Below are 20642 nucleotides of genomic sequence, written 5' to 3' on the forward strand. Positions count from 1 at the left end.
TACACTTACAACTTATGCCACAAAATCCTAATTTGGTCAATAAATGTTATTACTCATCCTAATTATGATGAGCACTTAAATCCAGATGGATATTTTACCTTTCTTGTATCATATATATTAGCAATATATTTAAATTAATTTACCAAATTAAAAAAAAAAAAAAAAGACATATCTTGTACAGAAAAAAAAAATTTGTTTGAATCATGTAATTATCTACATACAAATTAATTTATCTACTTATAAAATATTATACTAATTTACTTGCATTTTGAATCATGTAATTACCTACATACAAATATTATACTAATTTACCTACATTTAAATCAATTTACGTACTTATAAAATATTATACTAATTAATTAGTTGGAGGCTAGTCAATGGACTTTATTCAAGAAAACAAAAAGAGATGAGTTTTAGTACAGAAAAATATAGTTTCAAAGGGTAATGTCAAATTTTTAATATATTTTTCTACTCTCTCACCACTTAAGCTACCCAGGTCCCTACTGTTTTTTATTTTCTTGTTATTTATTGATGGTTGTGGTTTTGCTTTTCCAAATAATGGTATTTTTTTTAATTAATTTGTATTGGCCAGTACAAATTAAAAGTGACTTTGCTGCCATTTCCCTTTTTTCTTTCTTTTTCTGAAAAAAAGAAAGAAACAGTTTCGCTAAAAATCTCTGTGAGTTTGTGTGAGAGTGTCCAAAGTCCAATATTGTAAAGCGTTTACTTTTGCAGCATTAGCTCCACTTTACCATTCATAAGCAAAAAACTCTACTGTCTGCAGATCGATGAAAAATTACTGAATACAAAAGGTCCCATGTGAGAAGGCTTTGTTGAGAACATCCTACATTAGAGATGAAGCTCTTGCGTTAAAAGATCTTGAGCCTCTAATCCACTTATTGCCAATTTATTTTATATCGGAAACACACGTTGCAAAAAAAACGTAAAAAAATTCTCACATAAAGTGATCGGTTAGAAAGTTGAGTCTTATAAGCTGCTTGAGAGCCTCAGGCTGACTATTTATGTTTTACAAACATGCATAGAAATGCAATACGTACAGTGTACGTACTCTCTCCCTCGCATACAGTGTCCCAAGCTGCTGCGGCTCCCTCAACACATTAACCCTGCCGGCCTCTCTCATGGCAGCGAGGTGAAGAGGGGGTTTCTTCCTTCAAGATCAATTGCGAGGCACATGTCACTACTGACTGTCAACCATCGTTTAACTATTTCAACATCGGCTTTTGCTGCTGCCAAGTGAAGAGGCAACGAACGTTGCGAATTCAACTCGCCTGTTTAATTTGGTCCATATTTCATATGTAATGAAATCAAAGTGTGGATTTGTCAAGATTATCGACTTTCCTAGAGCTTGAAGACATAGTTTGTGCTAAATTCTTCAACGGCAGAGAGTGATTCGGTCGTGAAGGATTCGTTGCAGTGGATGGCACCAGCTCTGGGGAGTCTCTGCATCAATGAAACACAAGTCTTTACAGGTTAATTAATACTTAAGCTATGACAACTGGATGCAATTAAGAACAAATCTCTTCATAATTAGTTTATGTTATCACCTGGAGATTTCGGAATGAAAATCTCATTTCGTAGAAGCACCTGTTAGTACACGATATGTTAAATACTTGCTATGAATGATACGACAATCCATAGCTATAGTTAGGGATGGTTTGGTATGAGATATCGAACCGAAACTAGTATTTCGAATCTCAAACCAAAATTTGTTGGGACAGGAATTTGAAGACCAATCCCAAACCAAATTTTTGAGAATTCCGAAATATTTTCGGGATTTCAGGACAAATCGGGAATCTCAAATTAAAATATGAAATTATGAATTATTCTTCAAATATATAATTCAAGAACATATTCATGAATTAGGAATGTCATTTCATTCATACTACAATTTAATCGAACACTAGCATGTCTGACTGTTTTTATCAGAGTCAAAATTCAAATTAATTAAACGCTTTTGGCAATCTGTTGAGAGACAAAAGAATCAAGCTTTCTGAAATCATCATTCATGATAACAGCAATAATAAAATCCAAATGAATATCAACAGAACATGAAAAATATGCAAGGTGTAGGGCATTCCAGGTTTCAGAGCATGAATTAGAAACTACTAGCATTAATTACAAAAGAATAATATATATGTATAAATATATATATATATATATAATAATAATTAATAATATATATTTTCGGTTTGGTTAGAGATTTTTGGGAATTTTTTTCACCCCTAGCTATAGTAAGAAAAATGACTTACATAAAACAAATTAATTGCCACAATATGTTTTATTGCATGATATTGTACTAATAAATCACGACACCAAGTGATAATGAACTTATTTCATGCAAATTACTCTTCAACACAACTTATATAACATGAGTACACCGTCACGTGTTGTTTCATACCAATAATGCAAAGAACATATGTCTTTATGTTATTAGCATGGGACGCCAAACGATAGTACACACGTGCTATGCAAGTCTTTCTCCTGCAAATCGATACACGAAGAGAAGCTCTACGTGTGGAGAGATCCTGCCATCCAGAACTCGGATGTAATGGGTCATGAGGGTGGTGTGAAAGGAAGTAAGTTCATTACATAAGGTAGTGGTGGGTCTTGACGTTAGGAGTTGGGGTAAGTGTAAAATATTATGTTTGGAGCCACATAGACGAGTGATCTAGATGCTGACCCCAAAATTTCCACCTACGTGTCGGCACTGATGGGCAACTGACTGTAGCATTGATGCCTACCACGATCCCACATATCAACCCATCATTGCATACGGATCAATGTCAAACCTATCCCAACATAAGCCTTGACACAAGTCCAAAACTGGAAGAAACTTTTAATTGTGATGGAAACATAAGTAGTAGTATACCACGTGTTTTAATAATAGTAGGAAATTTTATTTTTAAAGTTATTAACTTTTTAGCATACATATCCCATCATTTATATAATGATATGTGCTGTACAATTTCGTGTACAGATCATATTGAAAAATCTCTCAAAAATCGATTAATATCTTGGAAAGTTCTCGAAATGATAATCGACACGTGTCCGCTTTCTCGATCCGAAAAACCCTCGCTACACTCCATAAATCTTGTCCACTCTCAAGCCTTCGAGTCCCTCTCTCTCCCCTCAATCCTTTTGCTCAATCCACTTCGCTTTCTGTGTTACTCCTCACTCTCTCTCCCTCTTTCTAGATATTTGCAGCTGGGATTCCATCAATCGCCGCCGTCGATTCCGGAGGGATGAAGTCCTGAAGACGATGAAGATGAGCCCCCATGATCTTCTTCCTCTGCTGGTAAGAACCATCACTACCGATTGGGGTTTTTACATGAAGAAATGTTCGACCCATTTATGGTGATCCACGTGCGGTCCCTAATCTGGTTGCGCAAGAGGAAAAAGAACCCTAAAAATCCAGCAAAACCCACATCCCAATTAATCCCATAGCTCTCAAATCACGCTTTAAATTCTTCTTTTTCTTACTAACAGTTCATTTCTTAGCAAAAGTTAACTTGTAAAGTTACAAGATTGTATTTTTACTTCATTTCAAAATCTAAATTACTCTTTTCCTTTGCTGATTGTTATCGGATTTGAGTGTTTCTCGAAAATTTGTCGATATCTTTAGTTGGGTAGGGAAGGATTTGGAAATATTTAGTCGGAAGAGGGGTTTGGATTTTGTATCCTGATCGAATTTTGAAGGTGGCGAAGATGAGCTTGAGCGCGGCCGAGGACGATTCGGCTTCGGAAATTCACATCCCAGCTGATATAGATTGGCATATGCTGGACAAGTCCAAGTTTTTCTTTCTGGGTGCTGCTTTGTTTTCTGGTGTATCAGGTGCTCTGTATCCAATTGTAGTGTTAAAAACCCGTCAACAAGTGTCACCCACTCAGATTTCTTGCTTGAAGATGTCTTGTGCTATCATGCGCTACGAAGGTCCTAAGGGGTTTTACAGAGGTTTTGGGACCTCTCTGATGGGAACAATTCCGGCTCGAGCGCTTTACATGACGGCGCTTGAAGTTACCAAGAGCAATGTTGGGACTGTGACTGTTAGATTAGGATTTTCGGATACTACAGCTATGGCAATAGCGAATGCTGCTGCAGGGTTGAGCTCAGCCATGGCGGCCCAATTAGTTTGGACCCCGATCGATGTTGTGAGCCAGAGACTCATGGTTCAGGGCTGCACCAGCAGCACCAGACACATCCTCCCCAATGTGAGTTCTTATAAGTACAGAAATGGCCTTGATGCTTTTAGGAAAATTTTACATGCCGATGGATTGAGAGGATTGTACAGGGGATTTGGGATTGCGTCACTGACTTATGCACCTTCAAATGCGGTTTGGTGGGCTTCTTACTCTGTTGCACACAGACTAATTTGGGATGGTTACGGTTGCTATATGTGTAAGAAAGATGAGAGTGGCTCAGGCAACGGGTCTAATTTGCGGCCTGATTGCAAAGCAATGCTGGCAGTGCAGGCGTTCAGTGCAGGCATGGCAAGTGGGTTTTCTGCTCTGATTACCATGCCGCTGGATACTGTCAAGACGCGCTTGCAAGTTCTGGATGCAGAAGAAAACGGGCAAAGAAGACCGCTGACAATAATGCAGACGGTGAGAAATCTGGTGAGGGAAGGAGGGTTTGCTGCTTGTTACAGGGGGCTAGGGCCTAGGTGGGCTTCAGTGGCAATGTCTTCCACAACCATGGTTACTACCTATGAGTTTCTCAAAAGAATGTCTACCAAGAATCAATAGAGCTGCCATTTCAAATCCTTCTTGCCTTGATTAGGTTATATTGGCATGCCTACTGCCATATCTGGTAATGTAACTTTGTACGTAGTGTAGAAGGTTTCTTTCATTTGTTTTGCCCCTTTGTGCAAGTAGTTTCATTCCGCTCTAACGATATGGCATTAGTAGATTGGTAACACTGCGTGTCGGTCGTTGAGACTTGTTATAGTAAGTCCAATGTGAAGGGGATGAACAGCAGAATCGGAAAGAAGTGAAGTTTTCATTTATGATTAGGGCTAAGTTTTGGATTATATGCTTGCAATCATCTAGTGGTATCTCTTTGTCATGTTGATTGAAAAAATCTGTTGATGTAAGACACTTCTGGAACTACCTTAGTATTATTGTGGGTAAGCCCACTATCCAGAAATAACAAATGTAGGTGGAAATCTTGTGCAAAACTTGATGGGTGGAGTTGGTGGGTGGTTCGGCCGTAGCCCCTCTCATAAGTTAAAAAAGAGAATATTTTCGCTCACTGTCCTGATCATCTATAATACATACATGAACTTCAGGCTCAACGAACATTTATTATGTTGCGTGATGAGTGGTTTGGATTCGATTTGACTCGTCACATTGTCATTTCGCAAAGCTTTCTTAATGCTACGTGAATTTTCGGCTCAACAGACACTTCATTATGTAAGTAATTTGAATACAAGGGGATAGATATGTTTTGGTTTAAATGTCTGGCTGCCAGTTGGCCAAGCATGTTTAATGAAAATGTGTACTTCTAGCTTAATGAATGCTTTATTAGGTCGCGTGATGAATAATTTAAAAGAAAAATTAATGAAAAGGTTTTTAAAACTTTAAGTTTTAACGATAAAGACAAAATAAATGGTTAAGTAAATAGTATCGGGATTGATTTTTTTAGTATAAAAATATGATTTTTTTGTTAAAATTAACAGTACCAAAATATTTTCGTTAAAATTTCCTAATTTAAATGAGTGACAATATGAATTTTGTAATCAGCTTCATCAGATGAGTTCAACAAACTTGCAATAAAACAAAAACAAAAAAAGAGGAGGCGGTAACGGTGTGGAAAGGCCATGACAGCATATGCGTCCGGTGTGGAACAGCCTTTTTGTTTTTAAATGGAACCCAAACTCCAAAACGAGTTGCGAATCCGGTGCAATGCAAATAACCATGGACCATCAAATCTTGGACGTTTTCTCAAATTTCTATGGACCATCAGAGGACGGAGTGGGTCTCACGTGCTCTGTCCCTATATTCTCTTTCGTTTCTTTCCCTGTCTTATCCTCAATGTGACACCCTCCCTCACAGCTGAGTGTCTTGTCCTCAATGTGACATTTCAAATCTCTTCCATATTATCGGATTAAATAATTTAAATCTTTGAAATTTTAATCAATAGTAAAAAATTATTATAATTTTTAAAGGGTCAATACAAATGAGCCGTTGGAAAAAAATTTCAAAGGCCTGGATCATTTGATCCGGTGATCTTAGTGAAAAAGATCCATAGATAATTTCTTTCCTCTCTTTCCTGTGACAGTCTGGCCCTGAAATGTCTATTGAAAAGATTTATATAACACGGATATACTGATAATGAGACTCTTTGGGTCACGGGTTGATAATGTAATGTAATATGTAAGTTTTTTACATAAGTAAAGTACAAAAAATTACCTCAATTATTGATGTCACGACATTTTCATACCTCATTTTTAAAATTGACAATGTCATACCTCATCTTTAGAATTTGGTTCAATGTTATACCTTCAGTTACTTGACCGTTTACTTTTCAGTTAAATGATGACGTAGTTTGATCCAGATCCCATTTTCTATTAAAAAAATAAAATATTATTAAAAACTAAAAAAAAATTAATAATTTTTAAATATTAAAAGAAAAGTAAAAAATAATAATAATAAAATCCCACTTTCCTCCTCCTTCTTCCTCCTTCTTTGCGGATTCAGTTTTTTATTTTTTTCTTTTCCTTCTTCCTTCTTCTCCTCCTCCTCCTTTTGCAGATTCGGGTTTTTTTTTTTTTTTTTTTTTCTTCTTCTTCTTCTTCTTCCTCCTTCTTCCTCCTCCTCCTTCTTCCTCCTTCTTTTGCACATTCGGGATTTTTGTTTTTTTTCTTCTTCCTCCTTCTCCTTCTTCCTCCTCCTTCTTCTTCTGGGTTGCAGATTCGAGTTTTTTTTTTTTTTTTCTTCTTCTTCCTCTTCTTCCTCCTTGGGATGCAGATTCGGTTTTTTTTTTTTTTTTCTTCGTCTTCTTCCTCCTTGTTTTCTTCTTCTTCTTCTTCTTCTTCTTCTTCTTCTTCTTGTTGGGATGCAGATTCGGTTTTTTTTTTTTTTTTTTTCCCTTCTTCTTCCTCCTTTTTTTCTGGGTTGCAGGAAGGGGAATGGAAGGAAGAAGAAGATGAAAATGGGGGAGAAGAGAGAGAAGAGGGAGGTGGGGGAGGGTACAAACAGAAGATTTTGTTTTTTTTTTTTGAACTTTTCTTTATTATTTTAATATTTAAAAATTATTAAATGATTTTTTTTTAGTTTTTAATAATATTTATTAATTTTTAATAGAAAATGGGATCCGGATCAAGTAACGAAAGTATAATATTGGATCAAATTCTAATGATAAGGTATGACATTATCAATTTTAAAAGATCAAGTATAAAAATATTGTGATACGAATAGTTAAGATAATTTTTTGTACTTTAGCCTTTTTACATTTAATATTGCACTATTTGCTCGAGACACCAAAGTGATAATGTACATGCTTCATATCATCGTTAAGAGTAACAGTGTTTAATATAATACATATGACACACGAACTCAAGTCTGAACCGTTAGATCAACATAACTTTTTATAATCAGTGAATTTCCGAAGACATGGGGCCCCGCAACGAAAAAGGACCAAGTATTTAGCACATACGCTTTATTATTGTCTTTGAAATCAAACACCATTTTGGGCTTGGGCAGGGCCAATTCATTACCTATACAGAGACTGGACATTAAGCCCTGATTCAACAAAGCGCTTCTAACAGAAGCGCTTTCATTATACTTCGAAATTTTCACTTCATATCCCAAAGAGGCCTTTGATTCCAGTTCGACGCACAAGGGCAATGAAGAAAAAACAGATTCGCCTCTTTAACACCCCTCAACTAAGCGTTTTGCGCCTCTCAGAATCGAAGTTCAGAGACAAATAGGACACAATCTGATGAAAATCGAAATGTGAAATAGACACGCGAACTTTATAAACACTGGACTACATTCACGCAGACAGATAACAAGTCCCACACTCACAGGGAGGAAAACGTTTCCGACCCAAGTTTAAATATCCTAACTTCAATTGAAATAAATAGCAGACTTGCAACCTACACAACATATAAAGATCCGAGATAAAATTTCCTAAAGTTACAAGCTTGAGACCGAGAGAAAACCTGACCTAGATAATTAGCAGTCAACCACGAGAATTCGTATGCACAGAAAAACCATCAATGTTTGGCTCTCTTGTTGCTGCAAGATGGGCATTTGTACTGCTTAATATGCTCGGCTCTTGCTGGCGTGATCTTGACACACTTACCGTGGAACCACTTCTCGCAGATATCGCAGCAAATCCAAAACTCATCAGCTGCGTAGTTCTCTCCACAGGCCCCACACAGTGTCTCCCCATGCTCATCCTCATCCTCTTCTTCATCTTCCACACCTTCTTCCTCGTCCTCCTCCGCGTCCTTTGATTGCAATGCCTTTGAATGCCTGGGTTGAGGCTCAGAACCTCGCTGCATTTGCCAACCGAATATGAAATAAGTTACAAAGTAGCCACGTTGTTCAGAAACCAAAAACTAATGTATTCATCTTCCACTCTGATGTTGGAACGGCATCACAATATTTACAGAAATTTCAGAGTTAATTTTTCCATTGTAAATATGTTATGAATATACCAAAGTTTCAACATGGGCACAACTATAAAAATATAAGCAGAAACATCAAACAATCCAGAAACTAGCAATCAATCCTTTTCCAAACCTTAGAGTTTGACTTAGATCTGTTGCTGCCATGATTTGAATTTGATGACTTCTCCTTCACTTGTTTCTTGGCTGTCCCTGTCACAACCTCGAATATTGTTGGAAGTTCATTTATCATATTAAAAAGGCGTTTCCTGCAATGTACATACCAACATCGTATTGGTAAGTGAATTCAAGATCGCTAATATGACAAGGCTGCCACACAAAACTAGAAGAGGTCACAAGAAAATGAGATTTAGATTGTAGTCAGCACTCCAAACCACCACATGAAGGCAATGGTACATAAGTACAATCTCACAAAGGAAATACAAAATTCCTCTTTTCTGGCGATGCTCTTTATTAATAGGCCACGTAACCTTATGCATAAAAAATTTAAGTAAAAGAATCCAGAAAAGGTAACCGAAAAAAGAATCCAAAATCCAAACACCTTCAACTACATTCCTAATAAATATGTCAGAAGAAAATAACACAACTATCAACTATGGCACGATCACCTTCTACATCTTCCAAAAAGAACAGAATCAATCATTTAAAACAGCTGTGAACAGTCGTCAAGGAAGTAGGCCACAAAGTATCAAATGTACTACAGCTCAACCCAAAACTTAAGATTAGGCCATTGGAGTTTTCCTGAAAAGAAGAATTACACAGCAAACACACACATGGGCGTGTGCACATATATTGGAACATAAAAAGTTTTAAAACAGATAACGTAATGTCAGGACGGTGATTTTGCCCTGACTTGACTTCTTGGGAATAAAGAAAGAATTTCAAATGCCCATACGCAGGAACTTGGCCTGACCTAAAAACAAGTGATACGTCAACTCTGAACCCACAATTCGAATTCACTGAATCATACAGAATCAAACCACGCATTTATCATATGGTACAAAGAAGCATACCTATCAGCCTTATCAAATCCAAACCTAGCACCAAAATAAAATGCCACTGCAAGCAACCATGCGTCACTGTGGACAGCAACCAAGGATAACCAGTCCTTTTCTTGCATCCCATCTCTCGCAAAGTTGATACCAAGCGCTGGCTCCGGAAGCTCTGGGGGAACCTCCTCCGCAGGCAAATTAACCTCCCACTGCTCGCTTGGAAATCCATAAAGGCAAAGATTTTCCTTCTCTGTCATTAAAGATGTTTAAGGTAACGTTCAGGCTTTAGAATTAACCGCTACAGAAGCTTTCAACAGTTGTATTCTCATTTTTCATCAATTTTTTTAACAAAAGAACCCAAAACCCCCCACTTCAACCCATCTGCCTTGAGAAACATTGATTTTGTCCTTGAGGTGGGAATTCAAACTACTTCTGTCAATACCCGATCAAACCGCGACAATTCAATTCAACTTTTGAAAGTTGAATTAGACGTATAAACACAACTAAATTCATTGCTCTAATAATTTTCAAAAGAAAAAAGAATTTACTTTTTGAGTTTTTATAGACTCAATTGATACTGCATTATTGAAAAATAAAAAAAGAGCAACCCCACTCAACAAGGCTCCCCACTTTGCGAGCCAGCATCGGGAGAATGCAAATAAATTTACCAACAATAAAAAAACCGAAAACTGAATGCTAATAAAAGTGAAAATTCACTACCAGTACAAAATTCATGAAGTAAACTGTAAAGGGAAACAACTTAAGTTAAAAATTAGATTATTTAATGATTTATTTTCTTAAATTACTAAAAAATCCTCTCTTTCACACACGTGTCAAATACACCAGAAATTACTAAACAAAAACCCTAATTCAGTTCCTTCAGGAAAAAAAAGCCCATTCTGTCAAATAACCAAACAGCACCTGCACTAAAATTAAACAATTAAAAAAAAACAGAAATAAAATCAAGGAAAAAACGCTAACCAGGGTCACACTGCTGAAAAAAGTCTTCCACCTCTGCAACCACATAAAATAAGAAAATTTAATATTTCATCGAATTTCCATAGATTTTGAAGCAAGAGCACAGAGTTGAAGAAAAAAATTGGAGCGAAAAGGTTACCGGTGGTGAGAGCTTTAATCATGCCGGCCCTCCGCCCTTTGAAGTCTCTGAAGACCTCCTCCACCGTGCGCGGGTTGTACGGAGCACCGCCGTCCATGTCTTCACAATTGCAGAGAGGGGGAAAAAAAGAGGAGGGAAAGGTTGGGAAATATTTTGACCTCTGACTCTGAGTCTGAGAGGAGAGAGAGGAGGGAGGAGAGAGAGAGAGAGAGAGAGAGAGAGTGGGCGTGTGGGAGACAGAGAGAGATGGGACGGATTTGAATCGGAACGAAATGGATTAATAAAGCGAATTTGATAAAGGGGGAAGAGTCCGTGAGGCTGACGAACTAACAGGCCCAAAATATTTTCAAAAATAAAAATAAAAATAAAAAATCGAAATTTTCAGATTGTTGTGGGTCCCCGATAGACTCCGACTCGACAGGGCTTTTCGGCAAATTTGGTTTTGACAGATTTCAGGGAGTAAATTGTAATTTACATAAATCAAATTTATTCCTTGTCATGTAGAGTTTAAATCAAATTTATTCCTTGTCATGTAGAGTTTCAACTTAATTAAAGTGACAGTCTAACTTTATGACGTAATACCATGTTGTGAAAATTTTACACTTGACGAGTCTACAAATTTCGGAATCTCTTCCGTCAAATCCTACCAATCAATAAATTCGGACTATTAAAATTTGATCCAAATATTAAAATTATTATAACTTTTAAATGACCTCCTATTTTTAACCGTTTGATCAAATTTCAAGGATACAGATTTGTTGATTAATAAGATTTGGTGGAAAGGATCCGGAGATCCCTTTCCATCAATTTTGATCAAATAGAAATTGATTAATATTTCATAAATATTTCCGTAGCAATTTGAATTTATTTTATACAATTAGTATGAGCTATGACATATTGACATGAAAGCCGATGGGAAACCCATTTGCCTCCTTCCCCGACTGGAGAACAACATTGATTTTGATCAAGAAAATTTGGCTTCTGCTTCACTACGCAATTCGTCAGACAATCGATTCGTCCCTGATCTGAAAACAAAACAAAACGCGTGTTTGAGCTTCACGTCGAAGAGTTTACTTCTTCATGATTCCCATCATACTCATCAAAACCTAGTTACCAAATAAAAGATCCTTGAACCTGCATTACTGTTGTTTCACGATCAAGTAACCTCCATTCTTTCCCTACACACAGACAAATGTTCAACTAGCACCCTTCTGTACCTATCTGCATCAGGCGCATCTCTTACGCTTGTCATCAAATATCGTCTTACCCTCAACTGCCATCCCTTTTTCCTTGACCAAAACCGAAAAGCTCTCCAAACTGAAAATGTAATTGTTCCACAGAAAGTCTGCATTGCCATATTCACGTTGTCATCCTTGCAGTAACTCTTTATTATGCAACCGTGGAGGGGGTATCAAGCTCGCGACCATTCAAAAGCATGTCGCGAACAAGCTTTTCAACTTCCACCATGAATCAGAGCATTGTAAGTAAACAGATCAAGATCACAACCCTACTTCTCTATTTCATTCATACACTTGATCGCCTCATCTAACTCGCCTTTCTTACAATACCCCATCAATCAAAGTTGAATACGTTATTGGGTAGACAATCCTTACTTTCCCTCATCCGACTCAAAACTCGCCTCGCACTATCAAAATCACCTGTCTTACAAAACCCATGAATCATAGTATTGTAATTAATCACATTTGGCTCGCAGGTCATTTCATTAAACAGTTTCTGAGCATTCTTCATTTCACCCATTTTACAAAATCCATGAATCAGAGCATTGTAAGTAACTTGATTGGGCTCACATCCCTGCTTCTCCATTTCACTCATACACCTCATCGCCTCCTCCAACTTGCCCTTCTTACAATACCCATCAATCAAAGTTGTATAAGTTACCGTATTGGGCAAACAATCCTTGCTCTCCCTCATCCGACTCAAAACTCGCCTCGCCCTATCCAAATCACCCGTCTTACAGAAACCATGAATCAGAGCACTGTAAGTAACTTGATTGGGCTCACATCCCTGCTTCTCCATTTCACTCATGCACTTCATCGCCTCCTCCAACTCGCCTTTCTTACAATACCCGTCAATCAAAGTTGTATAAGTTACCGTATTGGGCAAACAATCCTTGCTCTCCCTCATCTGACTCAAAACTCGCCTCGCCCTATCCAAATCACCCGTCTTACAGAAACCATGAATCATGGTATTGTAAGTAACTTGATTGGGCTCACATCCCTGCTTCTCCATTTCACTCATGCACTTCATCGCCTCCTCCAACTCGCCTTTCTTACAATACCCGTCAATCAAAGTTGTATAAGTTACCGTATTGGGCAAACAATCCTTGCTCTCCCTCATCCGACTCAAAACTCGCCTCGCCCTATCCAAATCACCCGTCTTACAGAAAACATAAATTAAAGAACTGTAAGTAAATAGATCAGGCTCACAATCCTGCTTCTCCATTTCATTCATACACTTGATCGCCTCCTCCAACTCGCCTTTCTTACAATACCCATCAATCAAAATTGAATATGTTACTGTATTGGGCAAACAATCCTTTTTCTCCCTCATCTGACAAAACACTTTCCTTGCACTATCAAGATCACCTTTTTTACAAAATCCAAGAATCATGGTATTGTAAGTAATCACATCTGGCTCACAAATCATTTTATCAAACACTTTCCTTGCACTATCAAGATCACCCTTTTTACAAAATCTATGAATCAGAGCACTGTAAGTAACTTGATTGGGCTCACATCCCTGCTTCTCCATTTCATTCATACACTTGATCGCCTCCTCCAACTCGCCTTTCTTGCAATACCCGTCAATCAAAATTGAATATGTTACTGTATTGGGCAAACAATCCTTTTTCTCCCTCATCTGACAAAACACTTTCCTTGCACTATCAAGATCACCTTTTTTACAAAATCCAAGAATCATGGTATTGTAAGTAATCACATCTGGCTGACAAATCATTTTATCAAACACTTTCCTTGCACTATCAAGATCACCCTTTTTACAAAATCCATGAATCAGAGCACTGTAAGTAACTTGATTGGGCTCACATCCCTGCTTCTCCATTTCATTCATACACTTGATCGCCTCCTCCAACTCGCCTTTCTTGCAATACCCATCAATCAAAATTGTATATGTTACTGTATTGGGCAAACAATCCTTTTTCTCCCTCATCTGACCACAAACCTTCCTTGCGCTATCAAAATCACCCATCTTACAAAACCCACGAATCATGGTACTGTAAGTAATCACATCTGGCTCACAAATCATTTCATCAAACACCTTCTGGGCATTCTCCATTTCACCCATTTTGCAAAACCCATTAATCATTACGCTACAAGTCGAGACATCGGGCTTCACCATACCTTCCTTCACAATCTGATCATATATTTCCTTAGCTACACTCATCCTGTCAGCCCTAACCAGAGCACCCAAAATCGCATTGTACGAAAACAAGCATTTCCCGTTCTCGATCAACTTCGCCTTGTGAAACCAATCCATGGCGGCTCCGATATCCCCTCGTCCGCCATGAACTGCGATAAACCTGCTGACCAAGAAATCATTGAGTCTATTGGATTCTTGAAGGAGTGAGGCAGCGGTGGAGAAGAGAGAGTGGGAGAGGAGGAGGTCGGTGATGGCCACGTAGCAATGGTGAGTGTGGGAATAATTGTTGGGATTAGGGTTAGGGTTTGAAGCCCAGTTGAAGAAGAAGAGGGCACGGTGAGGGTTGGCCTGAGATTTGATCACGTGGATTACAAGGCTTGGTTTCAGGAGAGGCGAGAAACGGTTGAGAGCCGCTAAACCCAGATTAGAGCGGTCGGGTTTTTGTGGGTTTAGAATTTTCATAAGGGAGTTTATGCGGACTGCCGCATTGAAATCTGTAGTTGTGAGAGATGGGTTGATTAGGGCTCTGGCTGGTGTAGCCATTGATTTCCTCAAAGCCCTTCCTTCCACAGTAGAAGGTGACATTGTCGGTAACTCCCTCGCCCGAGCTCGTTTAGTATTTCTTCAAAAAGTACTTAAATTTTTTTTGAAATTGAAAATTAATTTCATCAAAAACGTTTTTGATTATTTTAAATAAATGTACTAAACCCATCCCAATGCTTTATAAATAATACCTAACGAAAAACCTGACGGTACGATATACGATGAACGGGAATCCTCATAAAGAGGATCCTCTTAGGTCAATTAGGAACCGAATCCCATCCAGATCCACCAAAACTGAGCCCACTAATCAATGAATTCAGACCGTTGAAATTTGATTCAACAGCTACAATTATTATAACTTTTAAGGAGCTCCCTATTTGTAGCTGTTTGATCAAATTTTAACGGTCCGAATTTATTGATTAGTGAGCCCAGTTTTAAAAGATCCGGAGGGGATCCAATTTCGTCAATTAGAACCTTCAACCTGCTTTAATGATTCGTACAACTGTAAAGTACCCTAATTTCTTTCCCCAAACGACGCAAATGTTCATCTCCCACATGTCATCAAATATCCTATCAGCTTCAACGGCCATCTCTTTTGCGCACAATTCCTGGACCAATCCCAAAATGCTATCCAAATCAAACACTAAGTGCAAAAGTAACACACTGTTTTAGCCAACTGACCTAACTCACGTTTGTCGCAACGTAACAAAAATGTGAATGACACCACACCAGACTTTTGACACCAACTTATCAACTAATGCGATTATAAATATACAAATTTTTAGCTTTCTTTGGATTCAAATGAGTGTTACTACGTATCTTACATTTTACGATGTTGGTGATCACATTCATAATTCATCAGTCAATAGCTGCAACGAGCAAACTTAGTACGATCAAATTGTTCTTGGGGGACAGAATCCGCTAGGCGGCCGGAGCATAGCGACGTGAACAGCTTTCGGAGCGATTCGAAGCAAATGGTTAGACCAGGCCATGAGGTGCAACTGAACTGTGTCCATCTGATCGAGCGCCGAGTGGAGTTTCTATTTAATTTCGGAGTGATCACAACAATGTATGAGCCCGGTGGAGCTGACATGTGAAGGCATCAAGCTCTTGCCTTCTAACCTAGATATCACAAGCTGGTATCCACTTGCATATGCTTCCTCATGAAGGATGCCGAGCCCCGATCGATCTGAGGCTGAGCCTTTCACTACCGAGTGTATGCAATTCAAGCCCTGCATTTATTTTTTTAGCATAAAATTGTAACGTTCATGTGCATTAAACAGTGTTCGTATGTTATATGTGTTCGTGTGACAGAATTCGCGACAATGTCTAACCTCTTCAGTTCGTTTAATGTCCAATCCAAACCACGCATCGTCTGGTTCAGGTATCATTTCAATCAGCATTTCTGCAACTCCAGGCATAAACCAAAGTCTTATACCTTGCGCTATTTGGACCGTCCTTGTGTGGTTTTGTTGCTGCTTATTCGAAATCATTTCCTTTCCTAATAAATTATTTTTGTCCTTCAACAATAAGAAAATGAAAATTAATCGAACCGATTAATAACGGGTTGCTAGCTAGAAATTCAGCATGAGTGAAAGAGAGACTGATATTATACCGACTACAGGATCTGTTCTGTTTGGATGTTAACAAAAATTAGCGGAGCTCCTAAAGCAACTGCTGCAGTAAACCAAGCCATGCAACGGTCTGTTGTGGCCTCGGTGCATTACTCACCCGGCAGCTGCATGAACAGAATGGAGCTAACGATCGTGCACCGTTGATCGGGCAAGTAGCTGTCGACTTTCATCTTCCAGTCATACTTAACTCCCCTTTTGTTGTGTCCCCTGTATTCCACGTTCACCAAACTCCTGCTCATTTCTGCAAAATCACATAAACATCAATGAACGAAAGGTCAAGTCACCGGGTAAAAAATTTCGTAACTCATGAATGAATGTACCATCCTTATTTGAACAGTGTGACCTGTTATGTTATCAGATTGTGAATCAGAACAGTAAATTATGAGGAATTAAAACAGTATATGCAGATCTGATTCATAGTATGACGGTGTGTTTTATGTGATTGAATCATAATCGTTGATTACGTGGAATGAAAATAAAATATGCGATCTTAATCAGCAGTAAAACAATACAACACATCAGATATCTTATAAGAGGTTACAGCACCAACATAGACTAGAATCTGGCGAAGAAAAATGTACCTTGCAGCTCAGGGCATTGATCCGAGGTCAAGTCGTCCAAAACTGCAACATGTCTATCATCTCTAGCCGCTTTGATCGTATACTTTTTCTGAAGCATCGAAGGCCTCTCAGCCACGCGCGTTCGGAGCTTGAGAGTGCTTTCACCCCTCCTCACCTTCACCAAATGACCTCTACATTGCTGAACCTAGCAAGCTGCGACGTAAGCTCAGCCTTGGCTTTCATAGGCACGAAAAACTCGTCACCAATATTGTCACTGCTCTCGGAATTATAAACTCCTTCAAAGATGTCTCTGGGCAATGGCATGCTCGTCCCACTCTTCCGACTCCTCTTGCTTCACTTGCTTGACGCAACCCAGTGTCGTTGCAACACCGGCCATAATATTCCTCTTCAAAGTGCAGAAGCCGCTTCCCATTATCTTATCGAATGAATTTCGATGAAGACATAGTTCATGGAGATCTTAGGAATCTCCATCTATGTTCGAACACTCCAACGTTAATTTTCGGATCCTCCGCCCTAGTCACATTGAGGCACATTGTCATCCTTCTGGGGGAGTATTTATGTTAAAATATAGCGATGATGTCTAGAAAGCCGGCTGGCCGTTTTAGATAGGATTTTATGTAAAAAAAAAAATTCATTAGGAACCATAAATTACGAGCAAAACAAAAATTGGTATAATTAATCCATCATTAAAGTCAAACATCTGCAAATGTATGGTGATTTCCTGTTTCAAAATTGGATGGACTACTCTCAAGTACAAAATTGGGTGGCAACATCCCAACTAGGTCATTCGTAAGCACCTCTCAGAAAAAGAAAAAAAAAAACATTGAACTCTCTATATTTTGGTCTCACCTGACTCCACGTTGATCCAAAACTAAGGAAGAAGATATGTACTTTATTCACACTATGGTACAAGTTCGGTTATTTTTTTTTCAAGCCTAGAGATTTCAGCTTCAGCGTGAACCCTTGTGTTTGCATCGTCTGAATCTAAACTCGGTCTCAACCTCAAAATCTGCCTGTTGATGCTTCGAATCTGCGTGTGTGATAAAAAAAATTGAAAGGGTAAGGAAGATAAAACACAAAAAGAAAAAATAGTTCTATGAAGGACTTTATAGAGGAGGACAGACCTTTCTTGAGGGCCATCTATTTAATCCGCTTCGGCGGCATATCCTTTTCACAACAGTTGGGCAAACCTTCAATCTCCTAGCAGCTTTTTCGATCGGAAGATGGAAGTAATCGCGAAGATCGTCCAATGTCATGCTTGCTGTTCTCTCCCTCTGCACTACTTCCACAGCATTGCACAAAGAAAAGTGTTAATAAAATGTACTTATTATCTTATTTTAGCTAAATGTAGGGTTTAGGGTTTAGGATTGAAAGAATGGTTAACAACAACCTGTGCTGCAAGAGAAATCCTCTCGTTCTCATCCTCGGCCGCATGTGGTTGATCATCAGCGGGTTGTTGTTGTTCCACTTCACCGACTCTTCCTGAAATTGACCAAAAAAAAAAAAAAAAAAAAAATTTCAAGTAACCAATATATGAACATTAAATGTTCCAAATGATAGAAGTTCACGAGGAAAACCAAACACACGAACCTGAATTTGGAGGAGATGGTGGGAAGGTGAAGTCACCGGTGTTTTGAATGTCATCCCACTCGAGTCCAATGCAGAGGGCCTCGTAAAAGACTGCCATTGGATCTTGCTGCAGAATGTAGCCCTCTAGCTTTCTCTCTAGGCAGTACTGCATCAGAAATTGCTTCACCTCCTCTATGCTTTTCTTGCAAAAACTAATTTCCGAACCCAAAAAAATATTTAGTCTTCTCGTTAAACGAATCAAACACTTCGAATTGAGAGGGTCGAAAAAACTTACTCAAACATTTGATACTGATGATTGACGGAAGAATTCACATCGAAACTGTAAAGAATTGCATGACTGATCAAACCGAACCTTCCATGAATGTCAAGTTTCATGACATGGTTGCCTTTGCACACAAGTTGAAAATAAAAAATCAATACCCTAATCACCACTTAAACCGCATAGTACCCACTAAACCAATACTAATTTACAAGAAAAATGAACGTAAAACTTACCATTTAAGTGTATGATTTCCCTAAGCAATTGGCAACAACTGCAATTAAATGGAACTGGTGTCGCAGGCCAAACCGAAAGCGGCCTCGGATCACCTAAACCCTTATTCTGCTCATTGTTGTCCCCTCTGGGAGGACTAGAGCCGCTCGATTCTCCTATAAACTGCGAGGGACCGGCTTGCAAATCAAAGTTTCCTACGCCTTTACTACACTGATAGAGAAAATCCCATGTCGCTTGATCCAACAAAGGGTCGCTCAAATCTTCGATTCCTTCATCAAACAGAGGAATTGGTTTAGTAGGGCAAGCGAGTCCCTCATCGTCCAATGGCGGTAACGGTAAGCTCTCATCGAGGATCGGGTGTTCAGAATCGTACAGAAAGTTCATAATATTGGAACACGAGCCGTTATCGTACGGGTCATGGTACGGTACAACAGCCCTGGGATCTGCCATGCATAAAAAATATTATATCTATCTACGAAAAAACTACACAATTCTCTGAAATTTCAAAGTGAAAAATTTCTTCGGATTCTTTTTTCTTCGTTTATTTTTGTTTGACTTTTGCAAGTTTCGTAAACTCAAACCGAATTGGAGGGTCTCGAGCACCAAATTTTTGATGCTCGAGAGAAATTGAAACAGGTTTTTTTGTTCTTAATTGGAAGTGAAAGTTTTGAGAGGGAGCAAAGAAATAGAGGACCAAGGCGCGAGTGACAGTTAATTACCGTTTGGACAAGAATCGGTTGGGATTTTTGAAAGGTGTTGAGGATGCGATCCGGTGCAATGCGTTCATTTGTAACGATCATATTCCTTCGTTCTAAAGGGGTTTCCAGTGCAAGTGTGCAACCCGTGAGATCACACGGTTACCATTTTGTGATGATTTTTTTATTATTTATTTTTTATTTTATTAATATTTGACTTTTTTGTTGTCGTTGAAACTAATATTTTACCCTAATTACTCTTTCAGTGGGTAAGAGAGTCTGCAATGTAGAATTAAAGGATAGATGATAATACACATCTGAGTGTGTTTGTTAAAGTAGTGCGTCCGTCCCGTATGAATCCGAGTTTGTATTTTCTTATTACGTATATCACGAGGAATTTAATTATATTTTCTAAGAAGATAAAAAATCGATGAATAAAATTGACATTCTCTTAATCAATGGGAAAAAGAAATTTAGATGTTGAATTCAATATTAGAAGATAAATATCACTAACACTAGAACAAAAACTAATTAATTATTAACTTTGACAAAGAAATGTTTGATATGAGATTTCTTCGTTCCAATTAAAAAAATAATAAATTAAGGGCTTCGATTTACATTCTGGTCAATGAATTTCGAAATAGATCTAGATGTTTTTTAATTTATTAATAGAAAAATTTGACAAAAATAACAAATGATACAATAAAAAGTTAAGTTGAGAACCAAAATGCAAAATTTTGGAGAATATATGAACAAACTTAAAGGATGTATTTAATTGAGAATTTGAGAGATTTTAATTGATTTATAAATCTATAGATTTTTATATGGTTTAACTGATTTGTACAGATTCCATGTAAAATTTTGATTCAATTCCCTCGAACTTTCATAAGAAAAAATGAGATTTATAAATGCTTAAAACACACTGCAAATTTCTTCAATTCATT

The 20642-nt window shown here is 38.0% G+C and overlaps 4 protein-coding genes and 1 pseudogene across 5 annotated transcripts; 1 reads left to right on the forward strand and 4 right to left on the reverse strand.

Moving 5' to 3' along the window:
• Positions 1–3120: 3120 nt before the first annotated feature.
• On the forward strand, positions 3121–5195 carry LOC137739046 (uncharacterized). The gene has a single exon (XM_068478525.2). It carries the CDS (start codon positions 3727–3729, stop codon positions 4762–4764), a length of 1038 nt encoding a protein of 345 aa, XP_068334626.1. The 5' UTR covers positions 3121–3726; the 3' UTR covers positions 4765–5195.
• Positions 5196–7961: 2766 nt separating this feature from the next.
• On the reverse strand, positions 7962–11050 carry LOC137739056 (PHD finger protein ALFIN-LIKE 4). The gene is made up of 5 exons (XM_068478537.2): positions 10764–11050; positions 10628–10660; positions 9668–9896; positions 8770–8902; positions 7962–8522 (listed from the first exon to the last, which is right to left on the reverse strand). The coding sequence occupies exons 1-5, from the start codon at positions 10858–10860 to the stop codon at positions 8238–8240; spliced, it is 777 nt and encodes a 258-aa protein (XP_068334638.1). The 5' UTR covers positions 10861–11050; the 3' UTR covers positions 7962–8237.
• Positions 11051–11570: 520 nt separating this feature from the next.
• LOC137710278 (uncharacterized) lies at positions 11571–14776 on the reverse strand. 2 transcript variants are annotated; one of them, XM_088686316.1, is made up of 2 exons: positions 11898–14776; positions 11571–11788 (listed from the first exon to the last, which is right to left on the reverse strand). In XM_088686316.1, exon 1 carries the CDS (start codon positions 14745–14747, stop codon positions 12336–12338), a length of 2412 nt encoding a protein of 803 aa, XP_088542442.1. In that variant the 5' UTR covers positions 14748–14776; the 3' UTR covers positions 11571–11788; positions 11898–12335. The 2 variants fall into 2 exon arrangements, with proteins under 2 accessions (XP_088542442.1, XP_088542441.1); XM_088686315.1 differs by having other exon boundaries at positions 11878–14776.
• An 822-nt stretch (positions 14777–15598) lies between these two features.
• Positions 15599–17332, reverse strand: LOC148691006 (uncharacterized; annotated as a pseudogene).
• An 840-nt stretch (positions 17333–18172) lies between these two features.
• Positions 18173–19453, reverse strand: LOC148691007 (uncharacterized). The gene is made up of 5 exons (XM_088685066.1): positions 19006–19453; positions 18785–18896; positions 18511–18701; positions 18311–18402; positions 18173–18199 (listed from the first exon to the last, which is right to left on the reverse strand). Exons 1-5 carry the CDS (start codon positions 19451–19453, stop codon positions 18173–18175), a joined length of 870 nt encoding a protein of 289 aa, XP_088541192.1.
• Positions 19454–20642: the final 1189 nt, after the last annotated feature.

The sequence above is a fragment of the Pyrus communis genome, chromosome 15 (assembly GCF_041283825.1).
Source record: "Pyrus communis isolate YQ-2024b chromosome 15, ASM4128382v1, whole genome shotgun sequence".
Classification (NCBI taxonomy): domain Eukaryota; kingdom Viridiplantae; phylum Streptophyta; class Magnoliopsida; order Rosales; family Rosaceae; genus Pyrus; species Pyrus communis.